The sequence below is a fragment of the Corapipo altera genome, unplaced genomic scaffold (genome assembly GCF_003945725.1).
Source record: "Corapipo altera isolate COAL_440 unplaced genomic scaffold, ASM394572v1 70, whole genome shotgun sequence".
In the NCBI taxonomy this organism is placed as follows: Eukaryota; Metazoa; Chordata; class Aves; order Passeriformes; family Pipridae; genus Corapipo; species Corapipo altera.
In genome coordinates, this window is record NW_020884911.1 from 7,294,762 (window position 1) to 7,320,191 (window position 25,430).

Below are 25,430 nucleotides of genomic sequence, written 5' to 3' on the forward strand. Positions count from 1 at the left end.
TTTCAGCAGTTGAGCTGTGTCACAAGTTCACTCCTAAACAGGTCTTTTTCAGCTCATTGCTGAATGGGAAGATATTCTGGGTGCTCCTGGAAGATAAAACATCCTGAACCTCTGCTGCAGCACTCACCAGTTCACTTGTCAGCCAGTATTTTCCAGGTCAACACAATACACCTTTGTTCCCAGTTGTCCTGGTTGCATTTTCATTTCCAGATTTTAAAGCTTTTATATTAAAATTATAATTCTCTAAACTTCCTCCCTAAGGGTTAGCCTCCCCCTTTTTGTCATTTCCCTACAGCTGCAGAGAACAGATACCCCAGCTCAATCTCCTGCTGTACAAGAGGATTTGGCAACAGTATTAAATAGGACCAACCTGAAGCTCGAGGAGGGGGCAGGGGTGTCTCTGACATTATTTTAGTCCTATAAAGATCTATATTCTTTTTCTTAATATTACAGCAACGTAAGACATCTGGCATGGAGTTCCCTTTGTGTAAAAACAAACAAAATCAAGAGTAACTATCATATCATACTCAAGATTATGAAGCTGTTGAAACCAATAAAGAATTCTCTTTTTACCAGTGGCAGTTCTTTGACAGAACAAAAACTCCGTGGTTTTCCTGATGGTTTGGGGCTGTAGTTGAGAGGAGATGAAATTAAAATTAATTAAACAATAAATCCTTTATATACAGGCAGACTTTTTCAGCGCTACTGCCAGAAAAAAACAAAGAGGCTGTATGAAAAGTGTCATCAGGCTGGGTAATACCTTGGTTGAGGTGTGTGGGCTCTGTAATCTGAATACCATTCACAGAACACTGCGCTCCGTTCAGTGGGATGAGGTTCACAGTGCCATTGAGATTTTCAAAGATGCAATGCTCACTTTCCAAATCAAGGCCATGAAGAACTAAACACAAAGAAATAAGATAACATAATTATTCTCCTCAAAACTAATAAGATGAGATGCTAATATCTTATTAAGAACACATTGCACTATATATTTGAGAGTATATTTTCTCTTTATTCTGGACAATGTTTTCTTCCTTCCTTCATCATATCCTGCTTGTCTTAAATGTTGACTCTGTTCGTTGTTTTATTATAGTGGAAAGAAGTGTGCTGGGTTGCTTTTGCATTTTTTGGTGTAATGTTCTTTCCTCCTGTGCTTTGGCACCTGGTTAGCAAATGCTCCTTTCCTTCCAATAAAAACCAGAAAAGTAAAACTTTGGTATTTGTAGAGAGATATTTTTTGACCAGTTCCACCAGAAAATAGGGAAAGCTTCCTGACCTCAAAGCAACCATGCTTAAGTGTGAAAAGACAGGATATAATATGCCACTGTAGACAAGAAAATTGATTGAAATAAAGTTCTTATGTTCTGTGACATTCAGGCCTTTTATCAATCAGTTACACTACTTTCCACTTTTTCTTTAAATAATGCATGATTATCTCTATGTGTATTACTTAATAACCCAAAGCAATCTAAGTTTGGTAGTTTCATGGAATTTATTACAGTAATTCAAATCCAGGCAACTTTTGATCCGCAAAAATATACCAAACCAAGTTATTTGACTCTCAGTCTTTCACTCAATAATTAAAGGATACAGTTTACTTAATAAAACTGCCTTCAAGGAACATGTGTGACAGGACAGTCCAGGTCTGGTAGTGAGTTGCTTTCATAAACAGTGAATAAGAAAATCAGTAGATTTTTTTCCAACTTCCAGAATTTTTTTCAACTCAAATCTTAAGTCCAAAGACTGTCTTAGGTATAATAATGTAACAATACTATCATCATACAAAGGATAAGAGAATGATTTTGCAGTGATTGTTGCAGGCGCTGTATGAAAAATGATGGTATTTTTACAGAATACGATTTCATGAGAAGCAAGAAATAAATTAGTAATAAGTATATGAATAAATTTTAAGCCCACAAGCTATTCTAAAGGTCACGCTCTTTGAAGTAAATCCCACGTAATTCATCTCCCAGATTTGCTAAAATTAAATACGCAATAACACACAACAACTAAGTGAAAAAGGGAAAAATATGAACCTTAGTTCACATATTGGGAAGTTGGAAGAAGGAAAAACAACTGAAGAAAGAATATAAAAAATGCTAAATTCCATACCAATATCCTGTTCTGTTATAGCATCTTCTCTGCCAACATATGTTTGGCCCTCCTAATTAAGAGAGAAACACAGATTATTTTCCCCCACAAGGATATAATTTATCCTTCCACTTTCTCAGAGTAAATTGAATGAAATACATATTTAACATACATGCAAAAAATAATCAGGTAGAATTTTTAGAAATGCTTATTAGTCATTATTATACAGTATTATTAGCAAATTCTAGTTTCAACTGTCCTGTGCAGAACCACCTTCAAAGTTTTGAGACAATTGATCTAGATTTGGATTTCAAAGTCAAGTTTTCTAATGAGATGAATGACAAACTAATATACACAGGTAAATATACACAGGTAAAAATATGTTAACACCTATCTCTGGTTAACCAGTTGATCCTCGGGATAAACCTAAACAGTAAATTAACAAATATTTTAATTTAATCAATTGCAACCTCTTAAGAGCTCTTCTTACTACATCAGAGAAACATAAGGAGCTTTTCTTACTATAGTAATGTAATGAGCCCTATATTTAGACAGCAAATCAATACAATTTTTCTACTGAAGAAAAACACAAGGCATAAAAAGGCTATGGAAACACAGATGTGTATTTACCTTCAGGTGGTACAAGATGATACCAGTACTGAGAAGATCATCATCAATGCCAATGAGATGAGGCAGTTCAGAATCTAAGACAACACCTATCCCTTCTTTCCTCAGAGCCAAGGTTTGTTCCTGTAAAGGACAAAAGTCTATTTATTAGGATGTTCAAGAAATACCCCTCTTCCTTCTCTTTCTAAATCACATTTACTATAACTTCTCTGTAACATCATATATATAAAAAAAAAAGAGCAGATTTTTTACAATTTTTTTTTGGTTTACATTTTAAACGTGACTTTTTTATTACCATTAAGCATTCCAGGTTCGCTGCTCAGGAAATTTGTGAAGGTGTTATTTGAAAGAAACCAAACAAACAGCTGAATTATACCAGATAAGGAAGATCAATTGAGAGTGTAAGAAAGCAAAGTTGTTTAAAAGCAAGCTCTGTACCACCTTGCATAACGGTAAGGAGAATTTAAAACTCCTCAGAATTCAGTACAGCTAAAGAACAGAAAACTGGAAACTCTCTGACAGTCCTTTAAATAAGCCAAAGTTTGCACAATAAAAAACCCAGACACCTGAAAACTCGGTAAACCTAAGCAGTTAAAATATCATCCAGTATAAGAGAAGCATTGCCAATAGTAAATAAATGTAAGAAATATTTGCAGCACATAATTTCAGTTCTTCAAAATTCCTTTGGGCCACGTTGTACAGCAATCTATAGGATGAAGACTGCAACAAGTGGGAGACTTCAACCTTGGATAAAGTATTGTATGATGTAGTACAGAACAAACAGTCTATGCAATAAATGAAAAATTAATCATAGTTTTGAAATAAGTTTTAGTATTTATAAAGGTTTTTTTTCAAGTTGAAACAAAATCCTATTGGCTTCTAGGCAGCAGAGACTGTGAATGTGTACACACACACACCTTCTTTCAAGATGAATGTGTTTTTCTACATAAAAGAGCTAAGCCCTGACAATCCATGAAGGAGAGGCAACGTCAGCAAGTATTGCTTCTGTGTATTATAAGGAGCACACTTCTCTCCCAGTGCTAGTAAACATGGAAAATAAGTTTTCTGACAGCTGCATGACTACTCCTTTTCCAAGTCATCAATATGCCTTCTCCAGAGCCAACCAAGACACCACACTGTTTGTAAGAAAAAAACAACAGATAGATTGTTATATGTATTTTCCCAAGCACAGCAACTTGCAAGTTTAAAGGAAGAAAACATATGTAAGATCTCATTTCCCCACACAGTACAAAACATTGTCAATATTGATACTGACTAAAAAATTCCAAGTATGGATACATCTGTGTAAGACAAGATGACATATCAGACATTCCAAAACAAAACTGGGAAATCTTAGTCTGGTCATGGATGAATTAAAAAGTTCTCCAGCATCCAGGAAGAAAGAAAGAAGCTGTGATTCATGTTGCCCTGCAGCTCTCTGACATTCAAACTGCACCCAGATATTCCTTGATATTATAAAAGTGTCACATCATAAAGGCAAAAAATACAGTTTAATTAATTGTTCATGTAATTTCAGTAAAAAATACCTATCACATATTATTTATTGAGTAGCATCTCCTGTTATACATAATTTATAATGTTCTCATAGGACGAGGGTGAAGACTCAAGACCCTGAGAACTGGTGATGGGTTACACAACTTCTGGCACCTTCAGCCCAATGGAACTGATAAAATATTAAAAGCTGAACTTTTTTTCCCCAGCATAACAAAGCACTTGCCAACATCCCTGACTGAGGAAAAAACAGCCATCCCAGGAGAAAAAGAAATTATCACTGGCTGAGAAAAAATAGCTCACAAATCATTAAGAATAAAGAAACAAAATGATTCTTCATTTTCCAGTCTTTTAATATTTAACAAGTTTTTACTATAATCAGAAATTAATCATATATAATTGTGATTTAAAACAGATGGGTTGCTTATTTATTCAGATCTAAAATTAAAGAACACAAATTAATTGAGTTTCTAAAGCCTTATTTTGTAAATGACTACCATTCATGCACAGAATGCATCCTGTTAATGGAAGTCTTATAATAAATGCAGCAGACAGTAGCTGTGATTAACTATAATATTTTTTTTCTTTAATACAGGCTCAAAATTGGCTGTTGTCTTCAGATATGATCTACTAAAAATTCTGAATCTTAATCAGACACCTGAAGTGACTCCTAAACTTTAATCGCTTATAGCTTAAAATTTAATTCCAGATTGTAAAGCTTCTGCAAGGATACCTCCACCACCAAACCATGCACTTTTGCCCCAAAATGAAATCACAGAAACATCACCAACAACAGATCTTTATTAATCTGTTCTATCATTGTGAGGGAAAGAGGAGGAAAAGGCCAGAAAGAAGTAGCCAAATTCACCTCTTTCAACCTCAACAGCATAGAAAGGATGTTTCTGAAGAGGAACAGTCCTCTTTTGAAAATAAATTGAAGATCTGTAAGCTATTATAAGGCAAAGATTAAGTTTAATCCATTATTTGATTCACTTTCATTTTTGCAACAGTTTTAAGAAGCAGTGAACCCATAAGTCAAATGACAAGAGCAGGAAAGGTCACTGTCCCTGTTAAAAAAATACTAATTCAGAAAATTTATTAAAATCTCAAGGTACAGTTTAAGAAAGCTGAATGTACAACATTCATCTCAGCTTGAATTCTCCTTGAACAGAAAAATGTACACATACTCCCTCAGTATTTAAGATGTGTTCATAACCTGTGGAAAATAAAGCAAGCCAAGTATTATCCACAAAGGAGTACTCCAGATGATATAAATGGCTACTGTGTGAGGAATAAGAAAAGGTTTTCTTCTTTGGAAGCTGCCAGATCAAATGAAGTCATATGAAGAGTAGAAACTCAGAAAATAATTCTGAGTCAGTACACAAAAAAACACATCCTTGAGTCAAAGTTAAAGTAAGGGAATTATATATTTAAATTCTGGTCTCTTTGAATTGAGCTCTGACTCAGCAGACAGAAAGATCCTGATACAGTTAATTCACTAACATTTCTGTGAGAGATACAAAAGCTTCTGTGAAATCTCATCCCTTCTGCACTGATGTATTAAGTTTGCTGTATTAACTGATGCAGTGGCACCTCTGAGCTGGCAGTTAAGATATGATCTGGTAGTTTAACAACAAAACCTTTGTGTAAAGTATTTACTTGAGCCACAGAGTTCATTGTCACCATACAAAACTACCCATGATAAAGACCACCCCTATGACACACAGGATTTCTTCAAATGGATTTCTTTAAATACACACACAAAAATGGAACCACAAAAATCAACTATTTTTGGTCAATAAGATATTTAATTAAATTAAAAAAGAAAGTAAGTCCAAAAGACAGTTCTAACATGTCTTGACCAATCTACCAGTAGAGGGAAACATTATGCTACTACTGGTCCACCACATAACAAAGAGAGAATGTAATTAGTGCACTGTCCTTTCAGTGAACAGAACCTCTGGGAGGAGTTTAATTTTTGTCACCCTTTCCAGTGCAAAAACGCAACTCTTTTAAGTTAGCTGCTGTCACACAGTCCTGAGAATACACTGTGCAGACACTTTCAGTAAAAAACATCACAGTTTACTTAGCCAGCATAATGTTCAGATGTCTACATTTAAATTATGCAAAAAAACTACGTAACACCAAATTAAAGAAATTATGGGTAAAAACGTGCAATGGCAAAAGCCTTTGCATTAATATTTAACAAGACTATATGTGAGAAAATTCTTACGCTAACAGGTACTTTGGGTGCATTTGATTTTATTGAAAATATGCTATTATATCCTGAGTTCACAAAAATGTCTGATGATACTCAGCAGCCTGGCGCTAACATTAAGCTCTCTATAAAATGTACAGACGTAAACTGCACACAGGGGAAGTTCTTGATTCTTAATTGGTCTTCCTCCAGCTATGTATTCAGTACACTTTGCATTCTCTTTAAATCACTGGAAACAAATGTTTCATACCTAGAGAAAAAAATATTCCACAGTGCTCAGTATTAAAAAACTCCTGAAAAAGTTGATATATGCCATTAAAGAGGTTATGTAAACAGAGAGAGGAATTAATAGATGAAGCAGCCACAGCTGATCATGCCATAATCGGGAGGAGTAAAAATACAAAACTTCTCTCATTGAAGTCAGAAATTTTTATATTCTCCATCCCAAAACTGCAAAAGACTAGGTGGCTCAAAATTACAGTTCCATTGCAGAGGTTCTGGACAAATCCAGGAAGCTGAGGGTTGTACCTCTGAATACAACAAAGATATGCCAATACCAGGCAAATCCAGTTCAAACCCAGTTCATGCATGTGCGCTCTGAGAAGGTTACACTGTTTGTGTTTCCAGAGCTAACACTTCCAAAAAAAACAGAAAATGAGGCATAAGTGCAGGGCAGGACCATGATGCGTGTGTACAAAACCCAAGTGAGGGAATTCTCAAACAAGTAGTTCTCACTTGCTGTTTCTATACAAGGAAGTAGAAAAGAAAATTATTTGTCAGGAGTTTAAAACCCAAAAGCAACCTTTTGTTGTTTTGTTGTTTGGTGAGGTTTTGAATGGATTAAAAATAGCAGGATATAAGAGGAATACACTACAGACAGACCTCTGTTTCTATTTACATAAATTATCTCAATAATTCTAGATATAATTCTTCTGAAAATGCTATATAAACAGATTGACTACTCTGAATTTTCAACTGCACTGCATGCTAATTATTATATAACAAAGATGACAGTCAACTATTGAAATTGCACTCACATTATTAAGAGGTGAGAACAGCAAAAATTCAGTAAACTTGCCAGTAAGCCCTACAAAACACAAGAAAGTTCACTTGCTTAGTTCTGTAATTTAAGGAAAACCTCAGGAATTTTACCTCTGCTTAAAACAACAGTAACGTTTCTCCTACCTGAGGATAAAGAACTGAAAGTGACCTTGTATGTCACCAAGTGCAGTGCCCAAACACCATAAAAAATAATTTTATAGATTACACTCAGGCTCTTATCCATTATATAATGTAAAATGTTTCAAATATTTGGTCTGACTTAGTAATAGTCAGTTTATAGTGGTGTACTTTGCATCACTATTGACATTCAGTAGAAATAATTATTATCCTTCTCCAGCATTTATTCATTGATACTGACAGCAGTGGTATCCACTCTCCTCACTGTGGTTATACCACGCTAAACTCCAAGCATCTTCTCCAGGGAGATGACCAGGCTCACCATACCCTGTGCTGCTTAATGCATCCTCTCTCAAGGTCATCTTCCTTGACCCCGATGACTTCCATGTCATGTTCCCAGTGCACGTGCAATTTTGCCAGCACCATGTACATCCCTCTTTTCTGCTCACTGCACAAAACTTCTATCTGACCATTCCAAAATTCACGTATTTTCCATGGGGGCACACTATCTCATGACAGTGAAATCTCACACCATCCTCCTCTTCCACAGTGCTAGTCGTGATGCTTTTGCATTGCAAACTATTTACCATCAGTCACCCTTCTGTTATCCTAACCCTGAGAGTCAACCCATCCTCTGTGAGATGCTCTGCTAGACAAATTAGCTTTAATATTAGCAAACTTCACCAGTTAACACATCTAAAGAAATGATTAAACATGATTGAGCCCAAAAATGGGCTCCAAGACCATGTCTCAAAAAAATCCACTACTACAAAACTTCCCTCCTCTCTCTCACCACTTCCATCATATCCTCTTATAAGCATTTGTATTGTATTTAAATTCTGATCCCCACACTACCTAAATAAGGAAATAGTTTCCTCTGTGTCCCAGGGTTAAATGCTCCACTGACATACACCAGGATCAGCTGGCTTGAGAAGCAATCACAGATCATAGACAACATGATAAATATTAATTAAATAGGAAATGACTATTTAAAATCCAAGAGATTTACAGGGAAGAAGGCAGTTATGACTATGACTTTGAAAAACACATGGCAGAAATAAATATACCATTTTAAAGAAGTCTTGACAAGAAAAGCATTCCTTAAAATCAAAAATTTTCCTCACTAGTCCAGCAAATATAAGCCATTCAGAAGACAGTATCAATCAAGGTTTTGAGTCCCTCCACAATTTACTTCAGTATAACAATCTTGGTCAGAGTAGCCATTCTGAATTTAACATTTGCATTCAGCTTTAAATGCTTAGTTCCACTAGGTAATATTTTAGCAGACTATTTTTCTTTCATTTTATTTTGAGAATGGAGTTTATAATGACTTTTCTAGTAACTGATGAAGGTATAATCACCTTACCTTCTTCCCCAGACATAACGTGCAAGGTTTTACGAGGTCAGTGACAGCAAATACAAGTTGTCACTTATGTGACGTTTGTAATGCAAATTAAAGGACTACTAAAAGGTCAGAAATCACAAAAAATATATCCCATTTGATCTTGAGGTAAACATTTGAGGACGCTACAAAAAGATAGGATAAAGTGCCCTTTAAAAACTATCAGTTTGATTTTGTGTACCCAAAGCATAAAATAATTGGTGCTTTAAGCTGGCACAAATGGCATTAGCAGCTGATTGTACGTCATAAAATGACCAGGACTGTTGATACTATTCTTTTGAAAAGCAGGTAAACTCAGCTGGGGAAACTCAACTTTTCTTAGCAACTATACACATCTTTCCTTATTTCAAACTCCAGTGAAATAAAAATATCTAAAAATAAATTCTATTATTAACAGTATACAAGATATGTACAGGTATATAAATATATATTTAAAAACTGTATAAATATACATAGTATACTGTCGATTGACTTAAATTCTCTAAATTGCAACACTTACAGTACAACGTCTCAAAGTCAGGAGGAGACACAGGGAATACCCATGTCCTTTAATTACATGTAATGAAACTACAGTTTATTTCACAGTTTTAACAATAAAATAAAAATGAACAAGTCATTGTAACTTGTAGTAGCCCAGTACAGTAATTAAACTGCTTTAAGGAACAACATAAGGGGACACCAAACGCTTCAGCTGGAATTGTAATAGAAAGACCTTAATTTTAATTAGAGATAATAATCAATAACATGTATAGATGCCAAACAAGATCACAACACCCAATAAAAAAGCAGGTCAAAAAAGAGGATAAACACAAAATAAGGGGAAAGGGTATGATGACAAAAGTATAAATCCCATCATATAGTCACAGAAAACCACGTGAATCAAAAGGAAGTGTCCTTTAAAAATTAATTAAATAAAAGTAACCTATACTGGGAAACCCACAATCTGGCATCAGTCCCTAATACCAAGGTCAAAAGAATTACCATATTTATAAAAAAAACAAGAATACTTAAATCATATTTCATAACCAAGACAGACATCCCACATATCAACCGAAGGGTAAAGTAAAGTTCCCATCAGGTTTTTTTTGTACATTCGTCAAAAATTGAATGGGAAAATTCAGAAGGGAGGAATCTCTTGCACCGTGCTATGTAATCTAGACTACAGTATATTATGGCATTCCTGGCACATTTGCCACATTTATGGCCCATTTAGTCAATGAGAGTAAAACCAGCACAGCTTTTCCAACTGCTAACAGAGAATAACACTTCCTTTCTTCCTTTGAAGATACAAACCTGCTGTATCTTTAGGGAAAAAATGCAAAGCAATCTCAAGCTCAAGAAGCAATCACTGACCTTTCCATTTTGCTGATTGATCTGAACCTTAACTTGGATAGCTGTCACCTTTTTTGCATTCTCAGAAAAATCCTCCAGGGAGCCACTTTTTGCCAGCTAATACAGAACTATAAAACAGAATGTCACATTCTCCAAAGGAGGAATGACATTTTTTATATTTACATACTGCAAAAAATGAGGCAAGTTTTTCTTCTTCGGTGGCAAAGTTTTATGTTGTTTTGTATAACTTGACTGAGATTCGAAAACATGAGTGTGCAAATGCTGTGTATCATGGCAGCCTTCCCTCTCACCTGAATCCTTAGGAACTCCTGACAGGTACTACTGCACCTCAAAATTATAGATCTACTGGAAGTAATTCATCCCACTATGTAAATTACCTCAAGATAAAGGATTAATGCCCCGATATGGAGCACAATAAAGCACTTTTCAATGACTTATAATGACTGGCATGTGAATGTCACCAACCATAACAGACAGAGGGAAAATCCACTCTTTCAATACTAAGCCTTTGAGGCATCCATTTTCGTATTTTCAGAAGTTAAATAAGACCTCATGATGAATCTAAATCTAACCATTTGAACAAAAAGCAGACTAGGTGTTTGAAATATTCATTTAAATGCTTCCTTACCATACACTGTCAGGAACACCTTAAAAATCTCTTCTAAAAACATTGCCAACAAGGACTATGTGACAATGAAGTAACCTTGAATGTAACATGTACAATATGTCCTTTCTTAATGAAAACTATTTGACAGGGGTATTAAGACTGAAAAGATCACAAGTAAACAAAAGTTATTAGTTGAGATCCAGGAAGAACTTTGATATTACTTCATCAAAAGCAATCTATGGCATTAAACTTCTAAATATGTTATTTTAATAGAGAAAATGTAGATTTCCTACCTAAAGCAGCTTATCCTTGGACAAAACTACGGAGATTTAAACATAAAACCAAATATAACCAAATTCTCTCCCAGGCATATTTCAATTAAGAGTACTAATGAGTGTCTTAAACGCAGCTAATCAATTTCGGTCTTAAGAGACTGACAACTTTAAAGGAAAATAGCCAAAAGAAAATTCCTCAGGAGGAAACCCTCTCAAATTTCCCTCAGTTAGGAGTCCCTGGGTTAATGGAATCTTTAACCTTAAAATCCTCCTTTGCCTTTCTGCTATGCTCCCTATATATGACCCTAAGTCTGAAACCCATCAAGGTCAGTCAGACCATGGCCTCCTTCCCTCCACATCTCACAAATCCATGGTGGATTTTGCAGCCATATCTCCCTTGACTGAAAGCAGAGAAGAAAATAATGAGAGACAACGATGTGATCACGTAATTAAAAACTGTGTAAACAGAGGCAAATGGCAGGGGCATTACTCTAAATCAGCTGGGCATTTTAAACATCTACATTTCAGCTGCCTAGAAATGTGACTTTATACTTGCCACATTATCAGCTGTATCTCTCAATGGAAAAAGCTTCCCTTGTAAACATTAAGTTGGTAAATGTAACCAAAAAAACAAATGGATCTGTGCTTTCCTATAGGGGCCGATTAACAACTCAAACAAACATCAAAACCAAACACAAAAAACCCCAAACAACATGACATTGTTTCATGCAAAATATAATCCACAATCAGATATCCTGGTATTTATTTTTTTTAAAGTTTCTGGAGAGCTGATCTTGTTCCTTAGAGCAATGAAGCTTCACATGGTGGCTGGAGTACAGCATTTTGAATTGTTTCTCTTGACCAGAAATTATTCCTGAAAACAAGCATCTCCACATTCAACTGAAAAGGACCAGGAGAGACAAGTAATTGCTTTTCCAAAGATTCAAATATGTTATTTTCTTGAGTCATGTCAGCACCTTTCTTGGCTTACTATTGTAGAATCATACAAGGGTTTGGGTTGGAAGGGACCCTTACAGATCATCCAGTCCAACCCTCCTGCAACGAGCAGGGACATCTTCAACTCAACTGGATTGCTCAGAGCCCCATCCATCACCTTGTCAAACACTCTGACCATCCACTGAAAGTACAAGTCTGATACTGCAGCCTAAACCTGGGAATGCAAATGAAGGAGGATGGTAAGAAGCTTCTAAGGGCAGGTAATAAACCAGTTTTACTCCTGATAGCATCAAACTTTCTTCAGACAATCAAAGTTCTGAGACCTGTGGATTGCTACAAAGAAGTTGAAAAGCTTTTCTTATGTTTTTGAAATCTAACCCATCTCAGATTGTTTTCCTTATGCTCTGTGAACACATCAACTAAATGAGAACAGAAGGGGCAATGAAAAACTGTTGAAAACAAAAATAAACTTGCAAACTTTGACAATCAAAGGTTTGGAGAAGTGCTCATGCAGGAATATAGTTTTTAACAGAAATGTTCCATACAGAAAATCCACGAATGGAATGAAACATTCAGAGCAAATCCTTCAGCAACAGTTTGTCCTGATGCTGAAAATCAGACTTTTAAAGAAATTAAATATGAATATTTAACAAAAAGCTCTACAGAAGTTGACATTTTGAAGATGAATAAGTCCTTGACTGGTCTGTTGTTGATTAATTAATCTAAATTATGTCTTCTGTATTTACATAAGGGTAAAAACTCCAGACGTAGAAATGCTGATATTCATGGATGAACTATAATTAGGTCAGAAGCTGCCTGAAATCACAAGTCTTTTGCTGAAAAAGTTCCTGCAAAACAATGAGACTTCTTTCACACAGAAGGAAGTTGTGCTGGGGAAAAGAAAAAAAATAAGAATTCTGTATAAACCCTGTGTTTTTAAGGTATTCATAAAGCCAAAGCCACCTCAAAACAAATGGGAATTAGGCACCTAAAATACCTTCAAGCACTAACTGATATTTCAGTAGCTAAAATAGGGATAACCTAAAACACTAGCACATTACCCCCCAACAAATAAAACTGAAAATTGCACCTGCACTCTTTAACAAGACTTATACTGGATGAGTCAAGCACTGCTGATAAGATTTTTTATTTCCTTCTGGGAAGACTGTAGTGGAAAGAGAAGGATATTAAGTTACATTAGATTGTCAGGGCTCAGTATTCTCTATACTATGTCTCAGTAACATCCTCATACTCAGAGGGGAAAATATATAAGTGTACCAGACGTTAAAATAATAATGTATAATAAAGCAAACTTGCTATGGACCAACTGGAAAAACCTACAACACTGTCAGAAAAATGAGTTGGAAACAACACAAATGAGTTCAGAGCTTTTCACACTTGCACTGATGCATTAAAGTACCAAGGGCTGAAGACATAGAACAGACCCTCTCCTTACTTTTGCATTGCCTCCTGGAAGAGAGACAGACACTTCACCAAGTTTTCCAGACAACTTGCATATACATTGTCAACCTTCCAGTATTAGGAAATACCAGAAATGGATGTCAGGAAACATTAGAAATGCCAGCATTAGTAAAGTTTTTGATAAAAAGGCTTAGAATGGAAAAAGATTTCTCAGTGCATGGTATTACTCAAAGAGCTAAAACAGGAACTCCCATGGCAAAACATGAGAAAACATTGACTATATGGACAAGAGGAACAAGAATTAGGAGAGGAATAAAAAATTATTTCAAAAGATTGTGAAACCTGGTTTGAGCTTACTAGTAATAGTTGACATGCAGCTGCCGTAATAGTTGAATAGGTGAAGGAAGAAGCACAGCTGAGGGGTTTAGCTTGCTATGTTTTGGATGGGTACTGGTTACATGGACACCCTTCTTGCTCTGCAGGCTGGCTCCCTCACCAACACTTATCACAGAGATCAGCCAAGACAAAACACTGAGCAGTAGCTGAAAGAAATTCGATTGCATCTAATTGTGATTGACAGGACAATTTCAGGTTAAAAAAAAAAAAAAGAATCTGCTCCAAGAAAACAACTTTGAAATATTTGAGATTCCCATTAAAGTGACAGCCTACACATTAAAGTAGGAAAAGCTGTTTTGCTCTGTATTGTATCAGTGAAGTTGCTCCTCTTCTTAGTGGTGCCTGTTTAAAAAGCTTTGTTACTTATAAAGCTGCATATACAATATCAAATTTCTACCCTATGTTTTACTTCAGCTTGACAGAGGTATGGTTTCTGGAATAACAAAACAAATTCAGAGTCACTACAAAAGTAGTAGGTTCTATTTAGGAGGCAATACAAAGAGAGGAGGAAATGTGAAACACAGCATCAGTGAGGAGGTGTATCCTTTATAATCTGGGCACATGCCAAAGCAATGTTTGGGACTAACCTGGGACTTCAATAAAATGCTTTAGAAAATTAAAAATATGCTCTTCCATTAAAGGCAATGAATTAATTATTTATATAATCATCAATTATGAAAAGGTATATTGATTCCCTCGTGCATAGAGATGTTAGATAAGGCAAAAATTCCTACTATTTCTTCTCCTTCTAGTTAATGGAACAAAGAATTAACACCATCCTGCTGGCTGTCCTGGTTTCAGTGCAATTAAAACAAAAATTAAGTAGAATTAAGACACTTCAGTTTTCTGAGAAGAAGAAACTTCTACTATCCAAAACCACAACGAAAACCACAACTGAAGAAACTTCCTAATCAGATTTTCCCGTCTCCCAGAGCATTAGATCACAGCACTTTCATCAATCAGGGAAAGCCATTAAAGTCTGCAACAACCAAGATCAAAAAACTGTAGTTTTACTGTTAGCAGCTTACTGTGAAAGTGCAAGTGCTCCTGCAACAGCCCACACAGGCATCAATAGCTCTCTGCAATGAATGTCAATTAAAAAGGCAGATGCAGAATGTAGAACTGCTTAAATGAGTAACTGCTAAGACAATGAAGCTAAAATGATGGAAAATTAATGATGCTATTCCTTTAAAGAATAAGGGAATTACAGGAGCAGTTCTTAGTCTCAAAAGGTCAGCTTAGCTTTTCCTTTTTCACTGTTTCTCTCTTTCCCCCTCAAAACTGACGGCCACATGCTCACTGCTGACATGCAGCATTAATACACAGAAACCCTATTATTGTGGTGGCACCCCAAAGCACCACTATCCTTAACATGCTACAAGGGTTTCCATCACAAGCCTTGGCAGATTCAAAGTGATTTTTCAGGAATTTGTCCTTCACTCCTGGAATTACAAAGACAAACTTAACAAGTTGAAATGCCTACTCCCTGACACTTCAGACTTTGTATGGACAGAACTACTTCTGACATCTGAGAAAAATCCCCTGAATAGAACCGCAGGATTTGGCTAATTGTAAGTAGAGGTGCCTGTTTGGCTTCCTGGACACTGGCCTGTAAAATCCTATTTTCCAGCGGCTTATAAAACTTAAACCATCAAAGCTGCCATTTTCCATGCTGGAGTATCTGCTGCAGGCTGGTTTCTGTCCCCACTAGCTTGGGTTTAAGGGAAAACAATTCTTCTGTGTCAAAAAGTGAGGTGCACAGATCATTTTGCTGTGTCTCAAGTGGAGGAGGCTTCACCTCTTCACAGCTTCCTATGTGTGAACACACTGAGCATACATCAGTCTCAAAGGGCAAATAAGTCTACATACAGCAACACTGACATTTGGGGCAGAGAACAAGACATTCTTCCCTTTAGTGATGCCTCCTAGCAGGAGATACTATACCTTCCAGCTAAGAGACAGCAACTGATATCTAAAAAGGGAAAAGGCCTGGCTGGAAAACAAAGAAATAGGCTATTTTTGTTCATCTTCTTCTTCCATACGCATTACAAAACAGTCTTTAATTACATGATCACATATTTTCTACAGGACCTGTGAATAATTCATTCCATAGACTGTACTCTGGGAATGAATCAAGAGAAAGAGGCGGACTATTATCTACAGGACTCCTACCTCATTTGTTGCTAAAGCTGGATGATGAATGAGTCCAGGAATTGCAGAGGGAAAAAAACCCCTAGTCTCATAGCTAGTATATTTATTCATTTTAAAAGCTGTTTTGGGGTTTGTGTGTTTCTTGGGGGATGGGAGAGTTAAGAAGCATTTCACTTACCTAGAGTTCTGTTCATTATTTGTCTAGAAATTAATCTCTACTTCTGTAGAGATGAATCTAAAATAATAGATTACTTTAAATGTGTCTCTTCCTCAGGGCCAACATGTAACCCATGCTATTAAAATAAATTGAAGAAAGGAGTAGGACTGTGCATATTAGCAAGCAACAATCACCAAGGAGAAAAAAAAGACTTCAGGACTAGCAAGACTTTTGCAGAGGAAGATGTATGGGCTTGGGTGCTGGTATATTCTTGTCCCTCACAACCCAACTACCAAGTTATGAGAGTAAATGAATCTGACATATTCATTGACAGCCAGAAACCACACCTGTCCTTTCCTTTGTTCAGGAATACAATCTGCTTGCAACAGCCACAGATTTGTGCTGCCGCCTGTGTTTAAGACACCTCTTAGTGGATTTCATTAAAAATATCATCTCTGTAGTTGGGAAGCACAAAGAACAAGCTCATCACTCCAGCTACACTGCTACAGCAGTATGACTGAATGAATCAAGGCTATGCTCAGTTGTCAATTAAGACATGAAGTCAGGTGCACAACAGTTCTGTGTACTCAAAGCTATCAGGATCATGCAGTAATAAACTCCTAAACATACTGCTAAAAACACCAGCAGAATAAACTGGTTCTGGTATTTCATATCCAATACGTATTGTCATTAGAACAGCTCCTTTGTGAGGCACTCAAGATAATACCCAAATTAGTCCAAATTGTTGATGCTGGAATGTTTCTTTCCCCTCCCATAGCCAAGTCCAAAGAGAAATTTATGTTTTGTCTTTCTCACTACTTCTTTGCTGATCCTTTAGAAGAAATAGTTTTCAGGGTATAATTCTTCTTCTTCTGTTTTTCTACAGGTTAAATCAGGAGCTTGCACTGCTTTCAATTTAGATTCCCTTCTTACCACCAGAAAATTAATAGAAAAGCAGAACAAATGCCCAGGAAGAATAGTTGAACAAGTGGCATCTGAGCTGTAGAAAGGATTTCAAAAGAAACTCACTCTGTCTGATTCCCTTTTATTTGAAAACCATCTATAAGCCCTAGGGATGGATTAAAGCTAAGCATGGCCTGGATAGTCTACAAATGCAGGGCCCCAGTTGTAAGGAAGATGCCATGAAATATTTGGGAGTATGGTGATTCCTAAACACTGGAGGGCCTCTTTTGGAATGCACAGCCTGGATCAACCAAACTATTCAACCCCTGCCTTAATCTGTGGTTGGTGAGCTCAGAAACTGCAGCCCCAACTGTGCTTCTCTGATAGTCTCCGATAGGTGGTTTCAAGCGGGAAAAATGGTTTCAAACTGAAATGAAAAACAATCGGTAGCATTAGGCATCTCTAGATCACAACTTTCTAGCAGAAACTGAAAGTTAAAAGTGGTCAGTCCATCCCAGAGGCATCACCAGCAGCTGTAGTGTCTGCAGGAGAGAAAGGATGTTTCTTAATCAGGTGAACACAGGTGGCAGAAAGACTTGAAAGCAGCCAACTACTTCTTTTGAAATCTACTTTTGACTGCTGCACTCAGGATTCCCCAGGTGGCTGGGACCCTTTCAATACTGTTTCTAATAGGAAAAGAGCTAAAGTAGATCAGTAGCACCAGTTCCCAATTTAGTAGTTTTATTGGTCATCTGACAACAGCAAGCCAAGGCTAAGAGCAGACAAAGCACTGAAAAAAAATCACTGGTGAGTGAAAAGCAGTGAGAGCTGCTCCTCTGAAGAAAAAGCAATTTGTATCTCATGACAACCATATGACCCCTTAAAAAGTTTCTGTCTGTTTGCTTTTATAGAAAATTCTCTTAGTCGTGTTTTCTTTCTTCTCAGTTTGCACTGACCTAGGCACACTTACCAGACTGAAGCAAGGGGGATGATTAGGGAAAGTAATAATCATCACTTAATAATGGTATCTGCTCTGTGATACAGTATGAAAAAACAATGTCTATTTTAAGGTAAAGCAAATCATGTTTGGATGATCTCTGTCCAAACTCAAATGTCAAAGGAGAAATCTTCTGACCAGAACAGATGATGTTATAAACTACAACCACTGCCAGTAACTGCTACACTTGGGAAATAAATACATAATGCACAAGGCCAGGTATAAGAAAACAAACCCTAATAAAACTGAGAGCTAAACTTGATATTACTTGTCATGGCTCTGGAGGCAAAAGCTGTGAATAAACACTGTACAAGGACCGAGAACGATAAACATTCCCTTGTTATCAGACAGCTTTCTCAAAAAGAGATGGAAAAAACCCAGCACACTTATCAAATTTTAATGTACTGAAACTCAATTATAAATCTACAGAAGTGATTAATCAAGAGAAAAATGTTAAAAGAAACAGTTATAAATAGAAACTGCATATCATTGCCATTGGCTTTTCAACTGCAAGATCCATTGAAAATGAAAGCAAATAGCAGAAGTGGTCTGGTTTAAGATCTCTGTGTCCAGAAGCCGTTTTGCTTTCTCAACTATATTACCTGGTCAAGTAAAAGATACTGCCTCTTTCAGAAGCTGTTCTTTTATATCTCTAAATTATCAAAGCTACAACAAAGTTAAGAAAATAAATATGTTTAAAGGCTTTAGCTAAATTTGTCAAATATTCGAGATACACTGTCATTTGAAAAGAAGAGTTTAAAAATATACTGACAAATAATTGCAATAATTCTGAATGCACATAATCATTTTACTGTGCATCTCACATGTGAATTGTTGTTCAGAAGCATTTCTGTCAAAACAGTTACTCAGGCTCTTCAAGACTTGCTCCTAAACCAATCTTTGGCATTCCCATAAACTTATTTTAATGGATCCAAAAAGCAATGAAATTCAAGACATTGCAAATAATTTTTCCTTAAGATATCTGAATTAAATCTGAATTAAGCATGCAGAAGGACCTGATTTTTGTATCTGCAGTGACATCTAGTGCAAGAACTCAAAACCACATTTGAACGGGCTTCTAGAGAAGGGGAAGCTATCTGCATTTATTGTGTGATTTCTGGCTGAGACAAACTAGAATAATTAACATTAGCCTTTTTAAAACTTTCTTTATATCTTGTCTTCTGCGTAACATTTACAAGTCAGCTGAAGGGAGTCCCGTTAAGAATAATATGCTAATAAGAGACTACCGTGACAATGTGAATGTCCTTCCTCACACGTGAATGGGTATTCTTCTATTTTGATATATGTACATATATTACATAATAGATGGAGGGCAAACAATTGTTTAGAAAGCAAACATCCCTAGGAACAGAGTTGTTACTCTATTTATTCTATTACCTTTGCTAAAAGAAAACAAATTCAGCAGCAACATCTGACTTAAATACTTCCTGCCAGCTCCAGAGCTGTGCAATCCTGTGTTAATTTTGTAGTGATTCTTAAACCTCCTAAAAATTCAAGCAGAAGACACAGCTTGTTGAAAGGAAACAAAAACGGGAAGTATGCAATGAGAGCTGTCTAATACAGATGACAAACAGAAGAAGTTATAAAATACCAAATAAGATTTGTTCAAGTCAAAGTACAGCTGTAATTCTTCCTTTAGAAGTACAGTTATGCGTCAAACATAGTCAACAACAGACATTCTAACTAAAATGCAACACCAACATGCCTAATTAGCAACAAGTCTACAAAAATGATTTACTTACTGAAATGTGAAAAAACCTTAGAAACAAGTGCTATTCCTGCCAAATATACAAATAAACACATATGCCAAAGCTGCAAATGAACAGTTTAAATACAGTATAATGCATACATTGTTTTATATATAAATGCACACCATTTCTGTAACTCCATTTTTAACATTTGACCTGTAAATAGAATCATTTTAGAAGCTGTGCTCAAAAGGTATGTGCCCAGAAGTCTTTAAAACTCACACGCCCTTTTTAAGGGCAGGATTAAAGCCTATACTGGTGTCTTTTCTAAAAACTTAATTATATGCAATTTTCTAATACCCAATTTACCCAGTGGTAAAATCATAGAATGGTTTGGGTTGGAAAGACCTTAAAACTCATCTTGTTCCAACCCCCTTGCCATGGGCAGGGACACCTTCCACTAGACCAGGTTACTCACAAAAAACTACAAATGTCAAGATGTATTTTTTTGTTCGTCACATAATTTCATATAACATATATTTCCAAATTTAAAATAAAAAAGACAAAACAAAACAAAAACTAGCCATTCATTAGTGATCTGGGACAACTATATGATGCATTAGGATTCTAATGTTCTAAAAGTCTCACTATGGAATAGGCACAAAACCCACAATATATTCTTGGTTACTAAAGACACTGAATGGGGACATATCGCAAGTACTGGTTTTTGGACAAGAATCTCATGCCATGGTTTATGCACTGTTATCCTCACTGCTACTGATGCAATAAGCACTTTTAGAAGTTCTACAGTTTGTTCTTCAGGAGCCCAAGAGCTTGCACAAACTCTCTTCCCTACAGCCAAAAGTGGTAGTAGACAAGAGAGTTTTAGGTGAAAGTAGAAGGTGTTAATTGAGAGCACTTCTCACCTTCAGGACTGAGCTTGTTAAAACAAAGACACGAAAGAATGAAGAAAACAAATGCTCATCGAAGGGCAAAGTACTGGGGTAGAACACAACCCAAGTGAGAAGAGGAAAAGAGGACAAGCCAGTCAGGGTTAATAGGTAGTAACAAAAAGGCATAAAACAGGAAAATGGTGATGTATGCCCTGCTTTTCAAGCAGAAGGACCCAGATAATGGTGTTTAAATACCATTCAGCAACTGTGGTTTAAAGATTACCTGAAAATGCAAATAAATGTAGACAAATGGAGCATTTATACAGAACAGGACCAACAGCTCTTGACAGAGTTCACTACGGTATGCAAGCCATCAGGGAAAGGAAATTATTAAAATCAAAATCTATTCACTTCTGCCACCCTAATCAACACCTCATAAAGAGTAACACAATTGCTTTGAGTTTCGGTCTCCTGGTGTCTTTGCTCGGTATAGCCAAGATTCCTAAAGAAAGAAAATTCCCCTGCTTAGACGAGTATGTCCACCAAAATAACTCTTTGGTATTAGTCTGTATTTATTCATCATGGCAAGTTAAGGGTATTTCATTCCCCCGCAGAAGGAGGAAAGATAAAAACAATAGATGTTAATGCTTGAAAATAAACATACAGTTTTTTCTTCCCCAGGTAGGAACAATCATTCTTAAGGTATAAAAATTTAGTATTAAGCAGTAGTCAACCAAAGGGCATAAAAAAGAAAAAGATCAAATAAACAGTGCTCAGTAAGATATTTACACACCATGGGGTAAAGAGCTGCAGCAGAATTAGTATTATTGATGAAAGTGAGGCTGTGTCACTAAATCCAACAGGACAAAACCAGTTGAAGCAGTGACTAGTTAAACTATTGATCACAAGAATTAGACACACATACACAGAAAAGACCTTGTCCTTTAATAGACTCTGAAGACAGATCTCTCTGCATCCTTTGACATCAGTTGAGCACTGACACACAAAGCTAATGACATGATCAGAATCAAAAAACAGGATAAGGAAATAAAAGGGAACTCCAAATCTACTTCAAACCAAAAAGAAATAAAAAAGAGCATTTAAATACCTTTAGTCTAGCTACAAATGACATACATCAAAAAGGCAAAAGCTAAAAGTCAAACAGATTTCTACACAAACAGAAAAGGGGAGAAGAAATTTAAAAGAAAGTTGGGAAGAAACACCAGCAGAAAATTATATAAAGGAGAGCACATTTAAAAAAGATTAATATAAAGGCTGCTAAAGGTTAGAGAAAGAAATTGAAACATACACAAAAGATGACAAAAATAAGGTGACAGTAAAAGAAAAAAGATCTCTAGGAGAATGACAACACATGCAGTCAAATATAGCAGCTACATCAAAAGAGGTTTTATACCAATTAAAGCCTCAAAGCAAGAGAAAAATCAAAAGTTGGATAGGTTACCCTAACATCTTAGAAAGCATCCAAAGAAATTACAGACCCCGGAATTGATCTTTAACAGAACCATACAAAAAGGACTAAATTAAGGAAAAGAGCAAACAGGGGTTTTCCCCCTCCTCCTCTTCTTTTCGGGAACGTGTACAGAAGAACGTGAACCAAAGGCAAAAAAAAAATCATAGAAAGATTCAATGAGTTTGAGATGAAAGCAAAATCCTACAGGTAAGTACTGAGGTTGCAAGACACCTGAGGATAGAGAAGCAATGCAAAGCGCTGCTGTTTTGTAAAGTGAAATCCTTGGCTGACATTTGAGGAAATAATCCCAAGCCTGCGGGTTTAAAACCAAACACTATCAATTTGGGACTTTATGCAGTACTCTACACAATGCTGAAGCATTAGTCCACATATTTATTAACTTGATTAAGCATTAAAATATCCTTGCTTTGATTAAAAGCAAGGATGGGGACAGATTGTAATACTAGGTTAGTAAGGTTAGCGTGTCATGTTATATTGCAGTGAGAAGGTCAAGGACGAAAACAAACATCACCACTGGAAGCAACACTTGCCACTTCAGGCACATCAGCAATGCCAAGAACCTGCCATGCAATGAATCCTTCACACAGAGTCAAGAAAAATTTAAAACCCTGATGTATACAGTGTTCTAATCTAATAAAGAAAACAGGAGAATCTGGGATTTAGGTATGAGTTGACAGTAATTCAACTGTTCCAGAGGAACTCTGACAGTCTCCCAGCAAAAGGGCTTCTTCCAAATGCATGAAAGAAAGGGAGCACACTATCGATACCACCATCACCAGCCCAAGACATGTCCAATCTGCCAACAGCATATATGGAGGATTACACAAGATGTTCACAGCTGCTAGTGGCCTTCAGCCACTGTGCCTTCCCCAAAATCCAGAACTGACAACATCTACAGATAGGAGAGATCAGTGTACTTAGTCTAAAGATGCACAGAAAACTGAAACTTAGGGTGAACTACATACAAATAAATGTCAAAGGGGATAAAAGTTACAAGCAGAAAAAAGGAATAATACTGGGATGTACATGTCAGCTGTACACATGGCACTGTGATGACTAAAATAACTAAATTTTAAGCTGCCAAATACTTTTTATCAAAAACTTGCATTCACACAGTATTTTCTATTCCTTGGACAGTATTTTCCATTCTCTACGAATTACTTGCAAGGCAGCATTTGGATACTGATGGTATAATTTAAAAAAAGGTTCAATAAAACTGGCAAGGCTGAACAAGTTTGAGAAACATCTTCCCTGAAAAACACTATGCATTATTTCTTTGCCAAGCATCTTTGCCTGATGAAAGCACTGTATTCAGTAAAAACCAGGTAACTTTTTCCAACAGTATCTGTTGATCTACTAGAAAACACTAGCAGGCCCTGTGAATCTTCCTGTATTTTACAAGGCTTATGCAAAATCCTTTCAATTATTTTGGATTTAAACACTTACACATTTTCCCATTAGCCTGTGAGAACAATTCAAAACCATGTGAACTTCGATATTTAGAACTTAGTACCAAAAAAAGCGTAATTACAGAGAGTAGGAAATCCCATTCAGCTACTAGCAAGCGCACCTGCATCTGGCAGGCATATGCCTTAAAGATTTGGAGCAAAAGGTGTTAGGAACTGAGAAGCAAATGGTTTTCAATTCTCCAAGACTGCTGCAGGGCAGGAACTGGAAGGCAGCAACTACCTCAGGATGGCAAATCCAGGGAGAGGCAAGGGTAGGAAGGTTTTAATTATAATACAAACATGAAGTTCTGAGTACCTTAAGGAAGAATGTCCTGAAAGTTACTGAATGGGCAAAGTTGCAGGTGTGACTGCAGTGAGGTGGACATACAAAGACAGTCCTACTTCTCAAAGAGGGCCAAGACAGCCTATTTTTACAAATTAACAATGTGTACGGTCTGTGTGTGCAAGGCAGGGGCCACATCAATAACAAAACAAAACCCCCAGTGAATTTATAGGGAATCCATTACAGGAACACCACTGCTCTCTACAGTTTAAAATCTGCTTTCCAGTGACTCAGCTGGCAAACTTCCAAAAAGCCTTTTCCCACTCAATTTTAAGAATCATTAAACAAGAAGTGAATAAAAAGATGGATCTTTTCAGTAAAACGGTGTAAAATAAAACAGTACAACCAAGAAATCTTCTGCAGATTTTCAGGTTTTTAATACAAAGAAAGTTATACCAACTGCCTTTAACCCCAACATGAAACATAAGCTATGTTCATACACTCAAAGATCAGCATATGATGCAATTCATACAGAAGCTGTATGAATTAAGCTAAGAAAATCTCAGTACTAGAAAAGCAGAAATTACAGTTTCTCTGTTTAAGTCCTTTACATTCAGCTATTTAACAAATGCAGCTTTCTCTTGTTTATATGCATTGTTTAGTTAACACCTCCTCTGATTCTGTAATTTCTGTGCAAGGATCAGTGGATTTCCAACATACAGCTTTAAAACTTCCCAAATGTGACATAATGTTCACTTCCACAATTGACCAAAATTCACAAATTCTCCATGTGACAATGGGCTCCCCAATCCAGACATGAATGAAGAGGGGACTAACAAAATTTTATGTATGTATAGATGCTTCAAAATAACAAAATAACACAGAAATAACATAAAGTTGGACCCAAAACATCTCTGATGAATATGCAAATGGTGATTCTCAGTTCAGTATCTAGACAGACATTAAACAGTCCATTCTGTCACACCATCTGCTAAGTAGTTACCAACCTTGCTCTGTTCTCTATGCTATTAGTGCTTTATTCTTATTTTTAAGCATGGAGCTATTCAACTTACGTGAAAGTCAGATAAAAGACATGGTGGTGAACTTAAAGGAAAAAGTAAAGAAATCAGAAAGTGATCCAAAAAAAACCAAGTTTTGTGTCAGTGATAAGGAGAACCAAAAAAATTCCTTCTAAATGCTTGCTTCAATTACACTACTAATAAGTTTATGTTCAGCAAGTCATGAAAGCTTAAGCTCTGTTTTTGAAATTTTTATTTAACAGAACAGTTAAAACATTTTGGCAAAAAAAATTAGTTTACATTAAAGAAGTTGTGGGAATTATTTATCTGTGTGTGTGT

At 36.2% G+C, this 25,430-nt stretch overlaps 1 protein-coding gene across 12 annotated transcripts in view; it reads right to left on the reverse strand.

Moving 5' to 3' along the window:
- KIF16B (kinesin family member 16B) overlaps window positions 1-25,430 on the reverse strand; it is a 143,157-nt gene that overhangs the window by 77,922 nt on the left and 39,805 nt on the right. For all 12 annotated transcript variants that reach the window (XR_003529395.1, XR_003529396.1, XR_003529397.1 and 9 more), the window contains 3 exons: window positions 2,722-2,841; window positions 2,113-2,164; window positions 761-898 (listed from right to left, as the gene is read on the reverse strand). Coding sequence is in view for 9 of the 12 variants with exons in the window: in XM_027653822.1 (XP_027509623.1) it covers window positions 761-898; window positions 2,113-2,164; window positions 2,722-2,841 (310 nt within the window). In the remaining 3 variants the exon portion in view is untranslated. The remainder of the gene's footprint in view (window positions 1-760; window positions 899-2,112; window positions 2,165-2,721; window positions 2,842-25,430) is intronic.